This window comes from Mauremys mutica, chromosome 1 (genome assembly GCF_020497125.1).
Source record: "Mauremys mutica isolate MM-2020 ecotype Southern chromosome 1, ASM2049712v1, whole genome shotgun sequence".
NCBI classification, from domain to species: Eukaryota; Metazoa; Chordata; order Testudines; family Geoemydidae; genus Mauremys; species Mauremys mutica.
In genome coordinates this window covers 16,696,032-16,716,504 of record NC_059072.1, presented here as the reverse complement: position 1 = coordinate 16,716,504, position 20,473 = coordinate 16,696,032, and the positions used below count along the sequence as shown (strand labels likewise).

Sequence of the window (20,473 nt, the reverse complement as noted above, 5' to 3'; positions counted from 1 at the left end):
AGAGAGGCTGGATGGGGGTGACCTTGCATTACTAGCCTTCCAACAGTCTCCTGGTCTATTTATTCTGCCTTCTGTGGATTGTCTCACCATGCTTATGCCGTATCCCAGCCCTTTCCAGAGCACCCTCATATGTGATCTTTCGTCTGTGATCTGCCATTTGTTTTATCTGTTTTGTGTACTGCATGCTGGGTAATAACAAAAGAGGACTCCATGCTTGTAAAACTAAACTGGCACTTTATTCAGGGAACTGTTACAGAGGCGCTGCAATTGCCGCTAGCATTCCAGCCCTTTGCACACAGACTGACTTCCATTCCTGGTGCCTCTTCCAAACTCTTCCCTCTTGCAACCTATGCTCCTCGCTCCATGTTCGATACAGGTTGCTACAGTATCTGTCGTAAACTGAAAGCTTGAGTGTCCTCTCCCTTACAGGGTGGAAAATAATAAGTAACTTGAATGGAGTTACACGAGTGTGAAAGATGAATCAAGCACCATGTCCCTAGGGAACAAAAGAGCCCTTAAAAAATAATCCTAGCACAAATTGAGTGGTGCAGGTATATCATGTACACAGCTGTGCAGGTACATCATGCACAGAGCTCACCTTTCTGTTGAGAGCTCTGTATGGCCAGTGGTGTGATGGTGCACGTAGGCTACCTGGCATACACACTCCTGGCCTGGCCCCCCATCTCTCCTCCTGCAATGTCTAGCCCAAGGGTCGGCAGCCTTTCAGCAGTGCTGTGCCGAGTCTTCATTTATTCACTCTGATTTAAGGTTTCGCGAGCCGGTAATACATTTTAACCTTTTTAGAAGGTCTCTTTCTATAAGTCTATAATATATAACTAAGCTACTGTTGTATGTAAAGTAAATAAGGTTTTAAAATGTTTAAGAAGCTTCATTTAAAATTAAATTAAAATGCAGAGCCCCCCGGACCGGTGGCAGGAGCCGGGCAGTGTGAGTGCCACTGAAAATCAGCTCGTTTGCCGCCTTCGACACCCTTGCCGTAGGTTGCGCACCCCTGGTCTAGCCTTTGCAGCTCTCTGTGGCAGGGGCGGGTGACTAGCCTGCCCCATGCAGAGGACACCCTCAATACTGAACCTAGCACACACCATCAGGCTCTGTGTAAGTCACACTTGTGCCACCCACCAGTCCGTTCGTGCTACACATCCCCCTCTGGGCCCGATCCACAGAGATGAGTGCGTTACAGCTCGTGGCTTGAAGAGCCTGGATCTTTAGTTCAAGCTTTGGAGACTGATGCTTTTAGCTCTCCAAGATCCCTGGCACTGGAACAAATAGTAACCGCCCCATTTCTACAGGAGCTTTCATGTGAGGTTGTCAAGGTGTTTTATAGATATTAATTATCTCAGCGGTAGAGTGTTATCTTCAATTTACAAGTGGGGGAACTGAGGCACAGAGAGATCAAGTAACTTGCCCAGGGTCACATAGGAAGTGTGCAGCAGACTAGAGCCACCCAGATTCCCTGAGCATAGGCCGTAGGAGACAGATGAGGGCTTGAACCAATGATTGGATGCCAAGAATTCCTCTTGAGTTGTAATCACCGCTCTGACAGTGACTATCTCTGTAGCCATGGACAAGTCACCTTGCCCCTCTGCCTTCTTCTCGGCAGCCATAAAATAGGGGTAATACTTGATCAGACATATCTAATCTAGATAGTGCTAGTTCTTGCAGCATATCCACTCCTTTTATATCTGTCCGAATGCCTCTCACAAGAGTGCTGTGATGCTAAATAATTCTGTTTGTAAAGTGCTTTGAAGATGCTGCTGTTTCAGTTTCCCAGACAGTGTGGGGGTGTTCACATCCAAACAAAAACATCTTGGACTGAAAACGAAAAATTGTAAAATATTTCCACTGTGACATTTAATTTCCACCTCAATCCCCAGCCTCCCACATCAGTCTTCCGTCCCCTCCATGCCGCCTGCCTTTCTTTTTCTCACCATACCTACATTTTTATGGCCTAGCCTACTTCACAGAGTCCCTTCCACGGAATCTGTTAGAGGTCAAATTAAAAAAACCCACCTGAAAATAAATTGACTCAGATTGTGCCAGACGCAGATGTGAGCTTGAACCTGAAAGTATAACCCAGCGAGGGTTTTTAAAAAGAAGTTCTGCTTTGGCATAAAGAATAGAAATGAGTGAATGTGGCAGGTTACCCCGGCAGTGGTAGTGAGAGGAATCCACCAGAAGAGGGTGCCCTTGTAACTAAAGTAAATGTCAGGATCGGGAACGGCTTCCCCTACGCATTTGGGGGGAGTGAAACCAGTACACAGTGAAATGTTTTTGTGCCAAAAATAATCTGGCCTTAAGGACTATTGAAAAAACACCAGCCTGTTGTCACTAGTTACTGAAAACAAAACTAGCCCTGGCGCAGAATTGAGTGTGAGATAGATAAGCGGCTTCCTGGTTCAGAACTCAAATGTGTTGAGATGAGTTAAGCCCTGCCCAGAGGCAATAGGCCACACAGTTGCTTTTCTCCTATGTGGCCAAGAAAATTGTCTTGTAAAAGAGAAAAGGGGGCAGCGCTGAGTCATCTGATTACCCTGAGAGTCCTGGTGTAATATGTGCTTGGAGTCCGGTGGCACCTTAAAGACTAACAGATTTATTTGGGCATAAGCTTTGGTGGGTAAAAAATGATGCATACGTGCTTGGAGTGGCAGGGGGCTGGACCTGCAGATTCGCAGGGATCTAAGCCATCGGTGCAAAGATCTTGTTCCTCCACACAGCTCCTGGATCTCCATCACACACCCTTCACCCCCCCTTGCATCTGTGCTGCCTTGGCATCTCGAGCTGAACCTGGAGAGCCCTGCTTGGACACTGGTTGTTCTAAGAGGCTGGGAGGGGGGGCCCTGGTGGGTGACTCTAGTCTGGGAATTGCTGGGAGGCTGGGCCCTTGTCTGGAACTATTCCCTGTCCACTCCCCCTCTTCGCTGGCCGAAACCATCCCTAGTGACTCACCTCCCATCTGCCAGAGAGGGAACAGCAGCTGGAGAAAGTTGAGAGGGATTAGGATCTGAGAACAAGGGTGTTATGCTTGTCTCAGCACTCCAAGCAGGAAAGGGACTTCTTCAGTAAGAAACATTACACAGGCTTTTGGCTCCAGTTCACAACAGCATACCCCACAGTGCCATGTCCTAATCCTCACTAGCCGTAGTCCCTCTGACTTCAATAGGGTCACAATTGGTCGCTCAGATTTTGTGTGTGCAGAGCAGATGCTTAGCTGCCAACTCCCTGACTCTAGGCATACCTGTACATTTACGTGCTCAACTGTGCAAATGTCGATGCAAGGTTGAGTAATACGGTTGAGAGAGGGTTGTTTTGTGGTGAAGGCACTAGCCTGGGATTCTGGAGATCGGGGTTCAAATCCTGCCTCTGCCACAGCTCCAGGTGTGGCTATGTCTGTGCCTCAGTCCTTCCCCCTGTGAAACGGGGAGAGTAACCATCCTTCCTGTCTGCCTTGTCAGTTAGGGTGTAAGCTTTTTCCAGCGGGAGCTGCTTGCAGCACCTGGCACGATGAGATCCCAATCTTGGTTGGGGCCTTTAGGTGGGACCGCAGTACAAGTAATGCAACCTTCCATCTAAGTTGGATGCTCTGGTGCCGCAAAGCACAGCACAGCTGCCATTCCCCAAAGGCAGATGGAATCCAGGGGGCGGATGGAGAATGCCAACCAAAATGCCCTTTGTTTGTAGCCTTGCTTTCACTTAGGTGGGGGAAATCCTGGCTCCTGACTCCAAATCCTGGCTGCTTTTGAAACACTCCAACAACTAACGCTCTCAAAGCCCGTTAGAGACAAGGCCCTTGGGGTTTTTGGACAGCCACATGGTCCCTTGGTTGTGATTTGAATCCATCTAGCACTGTCTCAAAAGCTTCCTGCTGCGTTATATTTTTAATTAAAAAACTGAAACAACCTGCCGCATGCTAACATGTGTCTTCAGGATTTCCTAGATCCCAGGCAGGAATGAGGACGAGGGTTCCTGGTGGGAAGATCCGGGTCCCCCCCAGGGACCCTTGCACACAAAGAATACAGTGTCTGGCAGAGCTGCTAACTAATGGCCCCATCCTGCTGCCACTGGCAAAGCTCTTACTGGGGCCCTGGGCCAGCAGACCATCATCTGCATCTGTGATGCTGTGGCGGGGACTCTGCAGGGATGGCAGAGGGGCAGGGCCCCATGAACCTAGCCCAGCAGTAACGTTGCAGAGCTCTGCTCTCCAAAGAGGCCACTGTTCAAAATGCTTACTCAGCCCACTGGCTGCTCCAGCCGCCACAGGCTCTGTACACAATGCACTCTGGTGCCTAGGGACCGTCCTTTGGAAATACTGCCAGGAAAAGCTTATGCTGCTGTTCTTATTATGGAGGATGCTTAATAACAGAAAGCAGAGTGGGGCGGAGGAGCCTAGAAATCTGGGTCGATCTATTTCCGTCTGACCACTCCTGAAACCATTACTTTGCACATTCAAGCCTACTGTCATCCGAATACAAAAATAGCCCTCTCTGACTGCGAGACTCCCTCCCGGGGCCTTCCCAGTCTGACTTCCTGCCTCGCTCGGGCCTTGGTTTGTTTTAAAACATGTGTTGAATTTTAGTGCATTTGAAAGATGCTGGGAAAAAGCGAGTGGCTCTTCTCAGTCGGAGGCCAGGCCGGGGCGATGCTGTGGAGGGATCCGCCAGGGAGCCAGAAGGGAGCTCAGTCTCCATCTGTAGACAGTGCTTGGCCACACTGCAGTGGGGTGGTGGATGGGAACTGGTCAGAGGCCACCAAACAGCCATTGAACTGTGCTAAGGAGGGCCCATCTGTCACTCTGTCCATGCATGAAATTCCCAGGGGCCTTCTAGGTGCTGAGGAACGGGGCTGTACTCCCACTGGCCTGTGGGGCTTAGCTATACTGAGGGCTTTCTACAGAGCCAACGTACGGGTTTAGATAGTAAGTGCCTGCTTAGAAGGTGAGCTCTCTAGGGATTTGGTACAGTGTGTGTCTGGGCGTGTCTGTCCTATACCAATAGTCCATAATAATAGGCAATAATCATTCCCATTGGCCTGAGGTCCTTTCTTACACAGCAGGGCTTCTACTGCTCACCTACCCATCACCACGGATGGCTCCTGGAAAACTGGAGTGGGGCCAGGTCATGCCTGGCCCTGGCCGTGGCTATGCAGAGAGGGAGCAGGCACGAGGCGCCGTCCCCCATCTGCATGGTCCTTACGGCTGGGTCAGGCAGAATCAGAATCTCTGCACTCAGTGGAGTGCCAGGAAAGCTCCATTCCTGCTTTCCCAGGGGCCGCGCAGTGCCCCAAAGGGAGGGGGAGACATGGGTGCTCTGCCCCCTCCGACGCTGGCCAGCAGAGCTGGCTGGCTGCAGCGTAAGCTGCACCCTGAAAGAGGTGTGGGAGAGAATGTACTGCCTCTCGGGGTATGTCTGCACTGCAGCTGGGAACATGCCTCCCAGCCTAGATAGTCACCCACTCGCTGGGGCAGACTCGCAGGTGCTTGTCTGTCCAGGCCAGGAGACATGCTGTCCGATGCGGTGCAGACACACTCTTAGGATTCTGCAGCTCCACACCACCCCGTACCATGGGCTGAGCCCAAATGCCACCATTGGGCCCTGCCTTTGTGCTGACGTAACTAGCTCCCCTACCGCGTTCCCTTGGCGCATACTTATCATTCGTGAAATCACCCCAAGTACATCAAACACTGACGCAGCAGCTGAATCTGGGGGGAAGCAAGAGAAACCTCTTCACTGCAAACTACAGAGTCTTTCTTTGCTCCCACCTCAGTGCAACCAACCCCCAGTGGCTCATGAGAGAGGAGGCGAGGTCAGCTGCTTTTCTCGAAAGCTGGCACTGCTAAACGACAGTGCTTACACGAGAGTACCTGGGTCTTATCCTCTGTTTGCCAGGGCAGAGCCAGCACAGCTCTTACGGCAATGGTCCCCAAACTTTTTACCTCATGCCCCCCCTTACCTATCTCTGCGTCCCCTCGTCTGGGAGCTGCGGCCCCGGGTGCGGGGGGGGAGGGAGGGGGAAGGGAGTGCGGATAGGAGTAAGGGGGCTGAGGCTGGGGCCACAGCTGGGGGTGGGCATGGAGCCCCAGGTGCGGGGCTGGCAACCAGAAACCCTGGAGTGGGGCCAGGAGCGGAGCCCCAGACGTGGGGCCAGCAGCCAGGATGCTGGGTGTGGGGCCAGGAACAGAGCCCTGAGCACAGGGCTGGCTTGGGTGGCGCACCTTCCCCAACCCCCATGGGGGCTGTCCCAAGCCCCAGCCCATGCCCCTCCTGAACATTCCTCAGCGCCCCTGTAGGGGGGTGCACCCCACAGACTGGAGACCTTTGTTTTACAGCTTGTGAAATGAGATGGGTCCATTACCTGCATGAAGTGTATCGGCTAAATTTATATCTCAGGTACCGGATCCACCTTTCTTTCCAGAGACAGTAAAGCAATTCAAACATGAACTTAAATTCCGAGAGCCCTGCAGGAACCTCCAGAGTTGGAATCCACCACAAGGTGATTTGGACAAAGTAAGACTCCAACCCAGGTGCCCCAGCAGAGCCCTATTGATTGCAGCAGAGTTGTGCATGAGTGCGGTGCGCTGCCCATGCAGATGCAATTGCTAGATCAGGGCCTACATCATGTGGTAGTAGAAAGAAGCACAGTTTATACGACTTCCCCGAGAGCTGAGGGAGACAAGGTGGGTGAAGCGATTTCTTTTATAGGACAACTTCTGTTGGTTAGAGACAGGGCCGGCTCCAGACCCCAGAGCGCCAAGCGTGCACTTGGGGCGGCATTTTGCCGGCAGGGCGGCAGCCGGCTCCGGCGGACCTTCCGCAGTCATGCCTGCGGGAGGTCCACTGGAGCCGCGGCTTCGGGGGACCTCTCGCAGGCATGACTACAGAGGGTTCGCTGGTCCCGCGGCTCGGGTGGACCTCCCGCAGACGTGCCTGTGGAAGCTCCACCAGAGCCGTTAGAGAGAGAGGCTTTCAAGCTTTATGGAGCTCTTCTTCAGGTCTGGGAAAGGTAATCAGAGTGCCACAGCTAAATAGGAGGTGGAACAGATTGTTAGAGACACTGGTTTTATGCCTCATTACAACCTATAACCTACTAACTCTCCCTTGGCCTATGATTTCAGAGAATGTTAATTGCCCACTTCATTTTGAATATTTCTTGCAACATGTGCTAACTCCTTCCTCTGTTTCCTGAGACCTGTTGCTTGGGGAGTCCAGATACGTGTATTGTGGGGGAGTTGAACTTGTGGCTGAAACCAAAATCGTTGTTTCCCTTAGCTGCTTTTCGTGGTGCCTGGATCCTACAGTGATAAGCATTGCAAGGAAGTGCTTAGAACAGATCACATTTGACTGCCATGCAATGTCAGGAATATGATTTCAGTGCGAAACTTTAAATCAGTCCAGGCAGTTGTGCGAGACAAACGGTTGTAAACAGCCCACTGGGTCTAAAACCCTCCTCCGGGAGCTCAGATTGGAATCCAGCTTTAGCATGGGCTCAGCATAGCACGGGCTGTGAAACCTGAGGCCCGGTCATTTTTGTGGGGCTCTGGGTTTTATTTCAAACACAGCACACTGCTCCAGAGAATACAGCCCTTCACTTTTCCCTGCTGAGGGGAAGGGGGGAAAGCCACGTTCCCATGAAGCCTGGGTGGTATTTTGGGAATAGAAAAATATTACATATTACCGTCTCCTAAAAGCACATGGGAAAGAATGAATTCTCCTCCTCCCGCGCCCCCTCCCCTGCAACTCCTCCATTCCACCCCGGTTGAGTTCTGATGTTACGCTTCATTTACCAGGACAGAGTTCTGTGTATTTTGCTTTCTCCACATCGCTGTGAGCAGGTCCATTTGGTCTCTAGGAGTAATGGGAACCCTTTGAAGCCGAGCCAGAGGAGAAGGCACGTTTCACTGTGCAGTAACGAGCAGGTTCGTCTTGGGGGAGCTGAAATTGAGTGAACTCTCCTTTCTCCCCCCCCCCTTCTCTTTTCTTCCTAGGAACTCATTGAGGTTGACAGCGAGGTGGTGTTTGAATTGGCCGCATACATCTTGCAGGTAGGGGCAGCAGCTGTCTCTTGTTCCTTCTGTATCTGCGATGCTTAAATCTGTTGTTGGGGGTTCAGAAATAACAGACCCTCCTAGGGAGTTACACCAAGCGTACAGGAACAGAGAAGATAGGGTGTATTTTGCCAAGCTAGGGGGAAAAAGCTGGAACCCTTTAGTGCTGGATTGTAACCCTGCTGTCCCAGACGAGCGAGGGGCATTGATTTGCCGCGCTGCCCCAGGAGCAGGACGGGAACCAGCTGGAAGTGGATGTGGAAGTGAGCTACCCGGCACAGATTACTTCCCCATCCGCTTCAGCTCCAGTGTGCTGGCTGGCACACTGGGGCTGGAGCCACGGCCCTACTCACTCCCACCCCTGCCTATCCACTCCTTGTGCACCTGTGTGAGGAGGGGAATAGCCGCCCAGCAGCATATGCTGTCCTCCTCCTTGGAGATTCCAGCGATGCATGCTGCCCACGCAGGGATGTAAGGGGGTTCTTTGTGCCCCATCATTCCCCAGTGCTGAGCTGTAGGGTGAACTTATTTTGCATCCATGTCTAGTGATACTTTGCACGTCTATAGCACTGTTCATCTGAGGATCTCAAAGGGCTTTACACACATTCATCATGAATTAACCCTCACCACATCAGCAGGTAAGAACCCAGAATACAAGCCAGATCTCCTGATGCCCCAGACAGGGCTGTGCTCAACCATTAGACCATGATTCTTTCCTTTCATATGAGACATAAGTTTCCTGATTCGCTGACCACCCTGTGTCAGATTCAATCCAATATCTAAAGGAAACCTAAGGTGAAAATATTAAATACAGTTTTGAAAAGCAAGGCAAGGTTCTGCTCTGTCACCAGTTCTACACTGGTGTAACTGCACTAACTTAGTGGAGTTGCTCCTGATGGACACTGGTGTAGGAGGAGAATCAGGCCCACAGTTGTGCCTGATTTTCAGATATGTTGAGGACCCACAACTCCACTTGAAGTCAGTGGGAGCTGCAAGCATCAGTGTCCCTGAAAATCAAGCCTTAAATTTCCACCTTAGGGTTCAGCTTCAGAAAAGATTTGTCAGGTCTTATTTTATCCAAATTAAAAGACTGGCCCAAACCAAAACCCTGGAAAATTTGAATCTGGAACCAGATCTGAACTTTCTAGCTCAAGTCAATCTCCAGTTCAAAATGGATCAGCTATTCCTGGGCATTTCAACAAGCTGGAAAGGGGATGGGAAGTTATATGGCGTGGCGGGATTCCCTTGTCCACACAATAAGAAAAGCAGTTGAGAGGCAGCTTTATACTGCCCATCAGGAAACACAAAATTCTCCAAGGCTTCCAGTTCAATTGGGGATGAAGATTTAATATATCTACAGGTGTGTCTTCATTACAGTTAGCTTGAGTTACCTACACTCAAATTACTCCTCTCAAGTTAGCAGCATTCTAATGAAAGCAGCCAAGCTGCAAAATAACACTCAAGTTGCTGCGTCCACACTGGTGGTACTGTATACTTGCTCATGTGTGGACACCCCATGGTTCTTAGTGCTCTATTTTAACTCAGGTTAACTCTGCAATTAAGACAAGCCCTAATCCTTCAGCAGGTGAGCAACAAAGTTGTCTCAAACAGGACTGATTCCCTATCTGCCCTGTACCATGTACATCCATGCAGAATGTTACCAAATCAGAATCCTCCATTCCTCCACACAGGTGTAAATGGCCAGCATTTTGCACTCACTCTGCCCCGATTCAGATGACTGACAAGGTGCAAGATGCTGGAATGTAACCTAAAACCTAGAGATCAGGGTAAACTGAAGTGGGCCAAATCCATGGGCCAAATCCAGACCTGTTGAATGCAACACCACTGGCTTCAGTGAAGTTACACCTGCTTACACCAAGATTGAAGTTGGGCCTGTGATTTTACTGAGACCACCTCTTTATTCGTGATGCACCAGTTATCAAGATGACAGGTTTCAGAGGGGTAGCTGTGTTAATCTGTATCAGCAAAAACAATGAGGCATCCTTGTGGCACCTTAGAGACTAACAAATTTATTTGGGCATAAGCTTTCATGGGCTAAAACCTACTACATCAGGTGCATAGTCTCTAAGGTGCCACAAGGACTCCTCATTGTTTTTCAATTATCAAGAGTGTTTAGTAATGTTTGCAGTTCAGTACAAGTGACCTGACAGGAATGATTCATAAAGGCAGAGATAGGGAGGGAGGGTGGTTGGGGGCACTTCATTCTTTATGGGTGGTAATTGCCATGGGAGAAGATCAGAGATAATGGCCAGCAGGTTTCTTCTTTTTCTCCTCTTCTTAAGTGCAGTTTTTAGTCTCTTCCCCGTCAGCCATGAGACTCCATGTGGAACAGCCAAGCCATCTCATCAGCATATGTTAATCAATAGTAACCACGGCTGCTACTCTGAAACATTGCACTTCTGTAGCACTTTTCATGTTAGGGAAGCAATTAGTGCTGGGGAGTTTCATTCTTCATTAAGATCAATTTTAGAGTAATACAGCAAAAATTAGAGAGAGGGAAACAATTAAAAGCACATTACAGCATTTGCGTATTGGCCTGCTGGGTGAATACACATCTCAGACAGCAGGCTCATTGTGAGAGTTAGTGCTAGGGATAGGAATCTATTGTTTGTCCCTGCATCCTAATGAAAAACTTGAGCAATTAGCAGCTATAGATGTAAGCCCCGGCTAGTATGCCACTGTAGCCCCCGGCTGCTGTGATCTGAAGTATTTACCATCACAAACAAACACAGGATATTACCCACATTGCGGGAGTAGTTTGAAGTGTGACTTAATGAAATTAAGCAACACAAACCATACTTTTATATGTGACCAAGTTGCAATTATTACCACCTTTGTGTGCGATACACTCCAGTAGAGAACTAGGTGGATCGTTCAGCTAGCTGTTTTGATTCAGTGCCTGCACTGCAGAGTCAGCTCAGGTTAGCCATACTGCAAAGTCAAACCCAAGTGGCTGTGTCCTCGCTGATTCTGCACGCACCCTTGTGTGTCGCCAGGACTTCTGGGGGCATATCCCATGCTTCTTTGTACTGCAGTAGCCTGAGCAACTCTATGATTCGTTCTTAGTGAATTTTGAGAGAATGTGTGTGTCCTGCACACACAAGGGGACGTATGAGAAGGCATTGGAGGACTGTCAGCACTCAAGTGGTTCAGCTTGTGTCCTCACTGCAAAGTAAGTGGGATACCCAAATGAAAGCAGCAGCTGAGCTCTAGCTGGCACACCCAGCCAGGCTAACTAGCCCGGGTTTAAAGCACCGTGGATGGGAAGGGAATTACGGGCAACACCCAGGTTAGGTCTGCAGTGAAGACATGCCCATTGTGGAGGCTCCACTACTGGCCAGATGCAAACTAAATGATTACAATGCTCTGTCTACACTATAAATTTTACCGTGTTAAAGCAAAGTGTGTAACTCTTGGTAAATGTTGACTTTCCAATGGCAACCACTGTGTATTTTGGGAATGTGACACAACCAATTTTGGGGATGCTTCAGATATCAAAATATGGCTACAAGACTCCAGCAGGTACCAAATTCTGGTACTGATGCCATCACTGGAGTGGAGCGCCACACACCAGTGTAGGATTTGGCTCTGATGTTGATAGATCGATCACAATGCTTTCATGGATGAAACATCTAAAATATATGTTCAGTGTTTCCCTAAGTACTTTCTTAGGTAGGAAGGACAGAAGTTTAAGAAAAACACTGTATCCAACAAAAAGCAGAATGGGAAATTTAGATATGCAGAATGTAATTACTCAGACTGGAAACTGATCCAAGCAGTGAAGCTAATATTTGCAAAAGGTGTCGGGGTTTTCAGTGCAGCGCGGCTCCCAGTGCTGTAAGCTAATCCCCACGGGGAGGTGGAGTACGTGCAGCGCTGGGAGAGCTCTCTCCCAGCGCTGGCGCTGCAACCACACTCGAACTTCAGCTGCAAGTGTAGCCATACCCTTAGTAATTCGCCAGCACTACTTCCTGCAGCACTTACCCTAGCTATCCACTAGCAGCATAGAGTCTCGTCGGCCTGATCTACTTGCTGTGCCTAACCCTATTTGATTTGTAAGATCTGTCCAGATCGCAGCCCAGAGCGGTACAGCAAGTCCGACTTAGTTTAAAGGCTTGATACTGACAATACCATTGGAATTTGTTAAGTAAGGAAACTGTTGTTGACTGATATTTGTAAGTGACAAATCTAGAAATGTATCTTTTCTGAAGTAAATGTTGCTATTTTAGTGACAAATGTTGGGTTTTTTTCCATCTTTTTACAGGAGGCGAAAGGAGATTTTGCAAGGTAAGTTTGTTGGAAGTTCCATTATTTGTTCTGACCATGAAATTGATTACATCTGCTGGGGGACTGATGTGACAGTTTATAACTAGATTGCAATGGGGAACACTTCACACTGTTGTTAGCCTAGACATCATGTTTCCTGTAATAACTTAGGTCCAAAATGCAGCCCTGGCCCAGACCACATATTGAAAACCGTATTGTTTGTGACTACATTGTTTGTGAATTTCTTGATGTGTTTGTGAAGTTCAGGAAACAGGGTAGCCTGCAGAAGGAAATTGCTGAGGAAATGACTCCCCCACAATCATTGTTGTAATATCACATGTCCAGCAGGACTTGATGTTAAAATTCTCTCATTAACTGGTATTAGGTGGCCTCTGAATGGGGGGACCTCCGAGTTTGAGCCTGATTTTCAGAAGTGCTGAAAAATTCACCGGTGGCTGGGGTTAGATGGCTCAAGGGATTGTTAATGAAATATACAGCATCGGAGTTACCAGCACAGATCAGGTGCAGGTCAGTAGTGACCGAAAGTCATTGTCATCTGATGGCTGTTCAGTGCCCTGCGTAAACTCCATGGATGCTCTCACTCCGATACTTAGCAGACCTAGGTCCATGTTACAAAAACAAACCCCACTATAGATCACACTGTACTGCTCTCAACTGACTGCAGCTGGAGAACCACCATCAATCATCCTTGCAGCTGATCTCAGAAGGAAAGCCAGCAAATGGATGGGCAGGGATGCAGCCCCTAGAGAAGGTCCTTCCAGTCAAGGCTGAGGTGCATTGGTAGAATGCTCACAGTGCTACCAGGGATGAACAGAAGATTGTGACTGAACAGAGGACCAGATAAAACAAGACTTCATTCTCCAGCTCTGGCAGGCTAGGACTTTTAAGCAGCACTAACATAAGTTTATTTTTTTTTAAAACTGGAAAGATGGAACGTGCATTGCAAACATTGTAACCTCGCCCTGCAACAACCAGGAATGTGAGATGACACTCAACAAAAAGAAACTCTGGTTCTGCCCGATCATTTTTCAGAGTCCCAGTCGGCTTGTGAAATCCTGACATGTCTGTGACAAGGAGACACAAGCCTGATCTTGCTTTATTTCTCAATTCCAACCGTTATCAACAGTGCCATTTAGTTAGGTAGCTAGGAGAGACATTCAGACATTCAGGCTGATTTAAAACACGTTGAACTGGGAAAGTGTCCCTCACTTGACAATCAAACCCCATGATAACCTCACCCTCCAGCACACACAGGGTAATGAACAGCAGAGTATCCTGTACATAAAAAAACATGCACAGGCTGGACTTAAATAAGGTTAAGGACAGAGCAGATTGGGTGAGGTGGTTCAGGGGGATTGGATGTAGAACCTTTCACCTTTAGGTGTCCGATTCCAGTCCAGTGCAGAGCTGGAGGTAGCAGTGGAAAGTTTTCACCAACTGAAGGCTGTTCATTGCTCTGTGTCAAATGAGTTGGTCAGGTTTCAACATCACAGAAAATCCTACCATAGGTGGGGCTAAATGGCCCTCCATGTCAGAGTAAAGGTAGTACCAAGTTTTTATAAGGTGATTTTCATCTGTAGATCACAAAGCACTTTAAAAAGGGTCTCAGGATTCCCATTTTACAGAAGGAAAAACTGAGACATAGAGTGTGGCAATAACTTACCCAAGGTCACCCAGTAGGCCACAGCTAGGAGTAGAATCCAGGTCTCCTGAGTCCATTTCTAGTGCACAATCCAGTAGGCCACACTGCTGCAAGGTATCCTCTTTGTGTAGCTAGCTAATTTTGATAAGTGAAAGAAAGTCTTCATTGTGTGGTGGTCTGTGAGTTTGATGGTCTCAATGTAGTATCTGCTTTCCAAACCCCACCATTATAACTGGCACCCTGTTGACGGTCTCATGATACAGAGGCCAAGCTATGAATGGGCTTTGGAGACTGACCTGTAGGCTGGGTTTGAGGCATGTTGTAGGAGCAGGGTAGGAGAAGCTTGCGCTACTTTATGTCCTTTCTCCAGGAACATCCATCCAGCACCTTTCATGAGCACTTCACATTCACTAGAGAGGGTTTACTTATTGGGTGAAATCCTGACGCTACCGAAGTCAATGAGAGTTTTGCCTTTGACTTCACTGGAGCCAGGATTTCACCCACTGGGATTTGTGCTTACGGGTTTCACCAACACAGCAATGTATGAACTTGAAGTCTTAGGGATAAATTCATCCAGATGCAAGCAGGAGTAACTTTTGTTTGTAGACAATAGGAGTTGCACCTATGTATGCCAGGGCTGAAGGTGGCTCCTGTTGTTACCTATCTGCGTTTGAGGTTTATCATTGTTGAAATGTTGTTACTAATGGAATTTGCTATTGTCTGATATGGAGAAGCTTTGCAGTTACAAAGTGTCTTTGTTACTGAGATTTAAAGATTCTATCTTGTAAATGACAGCATACATTTCATGAAGGCTGCACTATTGAACTCTGCTTTCTGCAGAAACAAAACTATCTAAGAGATGCATGTTTAGAAGGAAAATGGAAAATTTCAGCAAACTTATTGCCTGAAAACAGTGTCAGATTTATTGCTCAGGAGACTAATGGTCTCTCTTTGGCCCCAATCCAGCAAAGCACTTAAGCGGGTGCTTAACTTTAAGGAAGGGAGAATTCCCATGAAAGCACTTGTTGCAGAATTCCTATCTGTGGGGACTAGCGTGGTATGATATCTAGCCCTATGGTGCTTTGATCTTTACATCACAGCTTGGCGTCAGCACAGTGCGATGTAGGCATGATGATATCAAAACCTCACCATCCTGAGAGGTGACATCACATGGTGATGAGGTTTTTGTGCATTCTGAACGTGATTTGGGAATGTGCAAACCCTCATGGAAGTCAGAGGTGACCTCCCAAAATTCAGGTGGCAACTTTCTGCCATTCTCACCTGATCAGTTATCACCTCTCCCAGGATGGCTGCTCCTGCTGCAAGTCTTGGGGAAGATGAGTTGTCCAGTGCTGGGGGATTGTAGTGAGGTGGACGGGCTGTCCATAGACACAGAGGAAGAGGATGGCTCCAACTCTCGTGGGTGGAGCCCTACCCCTAGCTCCACCCCTTGGACGCCAACAGCGGGGCCAGAAGTATAAAGGCGGGACCCAGAAGCTCAGTCGTGGCCTAGCCACTGGAGGGGACAAATGCTTCCTCTGAGCTCTCGTGCTGGGAGGTGGCAGCAGGCCCGCAGAGTGCAGACGATTGGTCCAGACCGCCTGGAGCCTGGACTGACCTGGCAGATGACTGGCCCAGCCCACCCAGACCTCTGGACGACTTGACCGCGCAGGAGACAGACGACTGTCCCGGACCACCGGCTGGCCAAACCCCGGCAGAGCTACTGCTGGCAACTGAGGTCCCCGCCGATCATCTTATCTCACTGGATCAGCAGGTACCCTTGGAGGGGGAGTGTGGAAGTAGCCCTGGGGTAGTAGACCCCTGTTTGGCTGCAACGCTGGCAGAGGGTGAGTCAGTGTGTTGCGGCTTGGATCCCCACTGACGCAGTGGCAGACCCCTCCGCCACCCTTAGGGCCCTGAGCCAGGATACAGTGGAATGGGAGGGCCTGCGCCCCCCCCTGCCACCCAAGCGGTGGGTGACAGACTCCCACTCCCTCAGGCTAGCTGAATGAAGGCCTGAGATAACTGACTTTGGTTGCAGGCCCAGGCTGAGTGACTTTGTTTTCTGCCCAGCTCTGAACCAGAGGCTGGGCTCATTAACTGCTTGCAGCCTCACCTGAGTGCAGGTTGGAGCTGAGTGACTTTGTTTACCACCCAGCTCTGAACCAGAGCCTAGGCTGATTGACAATGTGCAACTCCACCTGAGTGCAGGCTCGAGCCATACTTTGACAGGCCTTGCGGATTCCCCCCACAGCAAGCAAAGGGGGGCCTCAGGGCAGAGCGGGGGTGGAGCACCCACCTGGAAAAAGGAAAGTCAGCACCTGTGCCTGAAGTGACATAAGTTATACCGACATAAGTGGTAGTGTAGACACAGCCTTTGATTCGAGTGGTGGCAGCCGTGTGTGGCTGAGATGCATTCTGAATGAGTTACAGGTGATGTGCGACCATCATCATTCAAAGCAAAGCAGATGGTACATAAGCCTGGAACCGATTGAAACCTTGGGTGGAAATTGGTTCCAGGGGCAGAGATGCACTCTGGTTTGCCCTTTGACAGGCTGGCCAGACAGCCAATGTCTGCAATGGGTAAGAGTGACTTCACTGAAGGAAATGTTGGTACTATAGTCAGTTTGCTGACAGACAGTCTTTGTGACCTAACTGTTAAGAATTTCAAGGGACAGGAAGCTCTGCCCCTCTGCCAGCCCACACTTCTGTGTGGCTTGGGGGCAGGGGCCTGCTCAATGGCTATTCAGTAGCAGAATATCATACACCGAAAGCTGCCATTCAGTGGAAGTCTGTCTGCTAACACCGTGGTTATACAAAAGACAGCAGCCACGCTGCAGCACCACCCCTCAGCGCACTCCCTCAGATTCTGACTTCCCCGACTCTCCTTCTGAACTTTTCCCTGACTCTAAATGTAGAAAAGGTTATCACCCAATGTAAAATTAAATATGTAAATAGTCACAGATGGTGCCTATTTTCCCCCATTAGAAACACATAAAGACACTTGTGTGCCATGCTATAAGCCCTGTAGTGTAGCCATAGCCAAAACACAGGGCATCAGCAACCCTGGGATGGAAACCCATGGTGCAGGAAAGGCAGAAAAAAATAAGCCTTATAAGGCCCAGTGTTTGCTATCATCAGTCTGCTCCAATTCTTTAGATTCCGTGCAGAGTTCGACAGTAATTATCAAGAGCCCTGGAGTCAATAGGAGCATTATTGTGTCATTTTCCTGAATATCCCTTTAGATGGAGTTTTTCCTGCTACTGCCGATTGGGTTTCAAGAATTTTCCAACAAGTTCACATGGCTTTAAAGGCAGAATTGCAGAGGATGTACTACTCAGCTGGGTTTTAAAAAAGAAGTTAAAGCCCTTTGTATGTTAAGGGGAATTGATTTTTCACCTTCATTTTGGAGGAGTAATCAAAGGATATGGTTGTTTGGACTGAAAAATTATACATTTAGGCTCGGATTTCTAAAGGAGCCTATGGGAATGAGGTGTCCAAATCCTATTGACTTTCAATAGGAGATGGACACTTAGCTCTTAATTCTGTACTTTTTGAAGTCAGTGGCAAAATGCCTATTGACTTCAGGCCTTGAATTCTCTTAGACTCATAGCCTTGGTCTACACTGGGAGGGGTGGGGGGGTGTCGACCTAAGATACGCCGACTTCAGCTACGCAAATAGCATAGCTGAAGTCGGTGTATCTTAGGTTGACTTACCTGGCCGTGAGGACGGCGGCAAGTGGACCGCTGCCACTCCCCCATCGACTCTGCTTTCGCCTCTCACGAGCTGGAGTTCCAGAGTCGATGGGGAGCGCAATCAGGGATCGATTTTATCGCCTCGACACTAGATGCGATAAATCGATCCCCGATAGATCAATCACTACCCGCCGATCTTGCGGGTAGTGAAGACTTGGCTATAGGCATCTATTCCATGGGTGCTCCGAGGCTGGAGCACTCATGGGGGAAAAATGGTGGGTGCTGAGCACCCACCGGCAGCCCCCCTATCAGAACCCCCCCCTTCCAGCACCTCCTGCCCACCAGCAGGCCCCACTGATCAGCGCCTTCCCCTCCCTCCCAGCACCTACCGCCTGCCCCGGATCAGCTGTTTTGCAGCGTCAGGAGGCGCGGGGGGGGGAGGGGGAGGAGCGGAGGCGCAGCATGCTCGGGGGGAGGCGGTGGAACTGGGCAGGGAAGGGGCAGAGTGGGGGTGGGAAGGAGCGGGGCCTGGGCCGAGCCAGAGGGAGCACCCCCCGGCAGTTTAGAAACTCGGCGCCTATGCTTAGACTCTTTGATAAACCCAGTCCTAAATATCACAGACTGCCTCCCTCCTGGCACCTCTGGGTAAGACACTGGGAAATGCTGGAGTAGTTCCAGAAGACTGGAAGAAAGCTAATGCTGTGCCAATATTTTAAAAGGGTAAATGGTGTGACCTGGGTAATTATAGGCCTGGGTAATTATAGGCCTGTTAGCCTGACATTGATTCCAGGCAAAATACTGGTGCAGATGGTATGGGACTCAATTAATAAAGAAATAAAGGAGGTTAATATAATTAATGCCAATCAACATGAGTTCATGAAAAATAGATCTCGTCAAACTAATCTGACATTTTTTTCATGAGATTACAAATTTGGTTGATAAAGGTAAAAGTGTTGATGTAATAGACTTCTGTAGGGTGTTTGACTTGGTATGCATGACATTTTGATTAAAAAACTAGAATGTTATGAAATTAACTTGACACATATTAAATGGATTCAAATGTGGCTAAGAGAGAGGTCTCAAAATATAACTGTAAACGAGGAATCTTCATCAGGCAGGTGTGTTTCCATTGGGGTTCCACAGGAATCAGTTCTCGGCCCTACGCTATTTTAATGACCTGGAAGAAAACATGAAATCATCACTGATAATATTTGCAGATGACACAAAAATTGGGGGAGTGGTAAATAATGAAGAAGATAGGTCAGTGATACAAGAGCGATCTGGCTCGGTTGGTAAGCTGGGTGCGAGCAAACAATATGCATTTTAATACGGCTAAATGTAAATGTACTCATCGGGGAACAAAGAACACAGGCCATATTTACGGGATGGGAGACTCTATCCTGGGAAAAAGTGACTCTGAAAAAGATATGAGGATCGTGGTGGATAAACTCCAAGTCTGGCATTGGGGCAAAAGGGCTAATGCAATCCTGGAACTTATAAACGGGGGAATCTCAAATAGTAGAGAGGTTATTTTACCTCTATATTTGGCACTAATGCAAAGTCTGCTGGAATAGCGTATCCAGTTCTGGTGGCCACAATTCAAGAAGGATGTTGATAAACGGGAGAAGATTCAGAGAAGAGCCACAAGAATGATTAAAGGATTAGAAAACGTGTCTTATAGTGATAGACTCAAGGAACTCTATTTAATTTAACAAAGAGACGATTAAGGGATGACTTGGTCACAGTCTATAAATACCAACATGGGGAACAAATATTTGATAATGGGCTCTTCAGTCTAGCAGAGAAGGGTGTAACACGATCCAGTGGCTGGAAGTTGAAACTAGAGAAATTCAGGCTGGATTTAAGGGGTACACTTTTAACTGTCAGGGTAATTTACCACTGGAACAATTTACCAAGGGTTGTCGTAGATTTTTCCATCATTGGACATTTAAAAATCACATGTGGATGTTTTTCTAAAAGATCTGCTCTTAGAATTATTCAGGGGAAGTTCTATGGCCTGTGGGGTCTATGAAAGTATTGAATACTTCATCTGAACCATACTGCACCGCTGTGGATCACTTTCCCTGGCAGAGCTGAGCATATTGCTCGTGTTTGAACTTTCCCCCCCAATTTAATCCTACCTGATTCGGGGCCTGATCCAGCGCCTATTGAAGTCAATGGGAAAGCTCATGTTGCCTTTGGTTTAATGGAGAGTTAGGATTTTAGATCTTAAACAACAATGCCAAGAAAGCTAAGACACCCCTCACATACAGTACTCGTCCCACAGCTTGGTTAAAAAAAAAAAAAAGGGTAAAAAACCCAGTCTTTTTAAATAGCTCCAAAACCAGTCCATCTTTGTTAGCTTCTTTGAGTCAGGATATGCATGGGGAGAAAAGTACAAGAGCATCCCCTCGCAAAACATTGAATAGTGACAACAGCCAGGGAAGCAAGGCAGAGGGCTAATTTGCTACTAAAGGACATTTTAAAATAATATACATGTTTGTGCCTATTGTAATCTCAAAAACAATTATATGCTTAATGTTCAGCCTGTGTAATAAAACAGCATTTATGCAATTCGGGTTTAAGAATTACAGGAGCCAACATGCAGCCGTTCGTATTGCACCATAACAATAGTGATCATAAAACCTTGCTCCTGTAATGGCACCTTTTCTGCCCCGGTCTCAGAGCACATTCCTCCACTTTTATTCAGTGGAGATAATTATGAGACTGATAATAACAGGGAGATTTAGCCTGCAGTTTCTTTTGTA

At 48.2% G+C, this 20,473-nt stretch overlaps 1 protein-coding gene across 3 annotated transcripts in view; it reads left to right on the top strand.

The window, feature by feature from the left end:
- The window catches only part of FRMD4A (FERM domain containing 4A), a 314,917-nt gene that overhangs the window by 201,733 nt on the left and 92,711 nt on the right, over nucleotides 1-20,473 (top strand). For all 3 annotated transcript variants that reach the window (XM_044983445.1, XM_044983439.1, XM_044983452.1), the window contains exons 6-7: nucleotides 8,000-8,056; nucleotides 12,345-12,367. In XM_044983445.1, coding sequence (XP_044839380.1) covers nucleotides 8,000-8,056; nucleotides 12,345-12,367 — 80 coding nt within the window. The remainder of the gene's footprint in view (nucleotides 1-7,999; nucleotides 8,057-12,344; nucleotides 12,368-20,473) is intronic.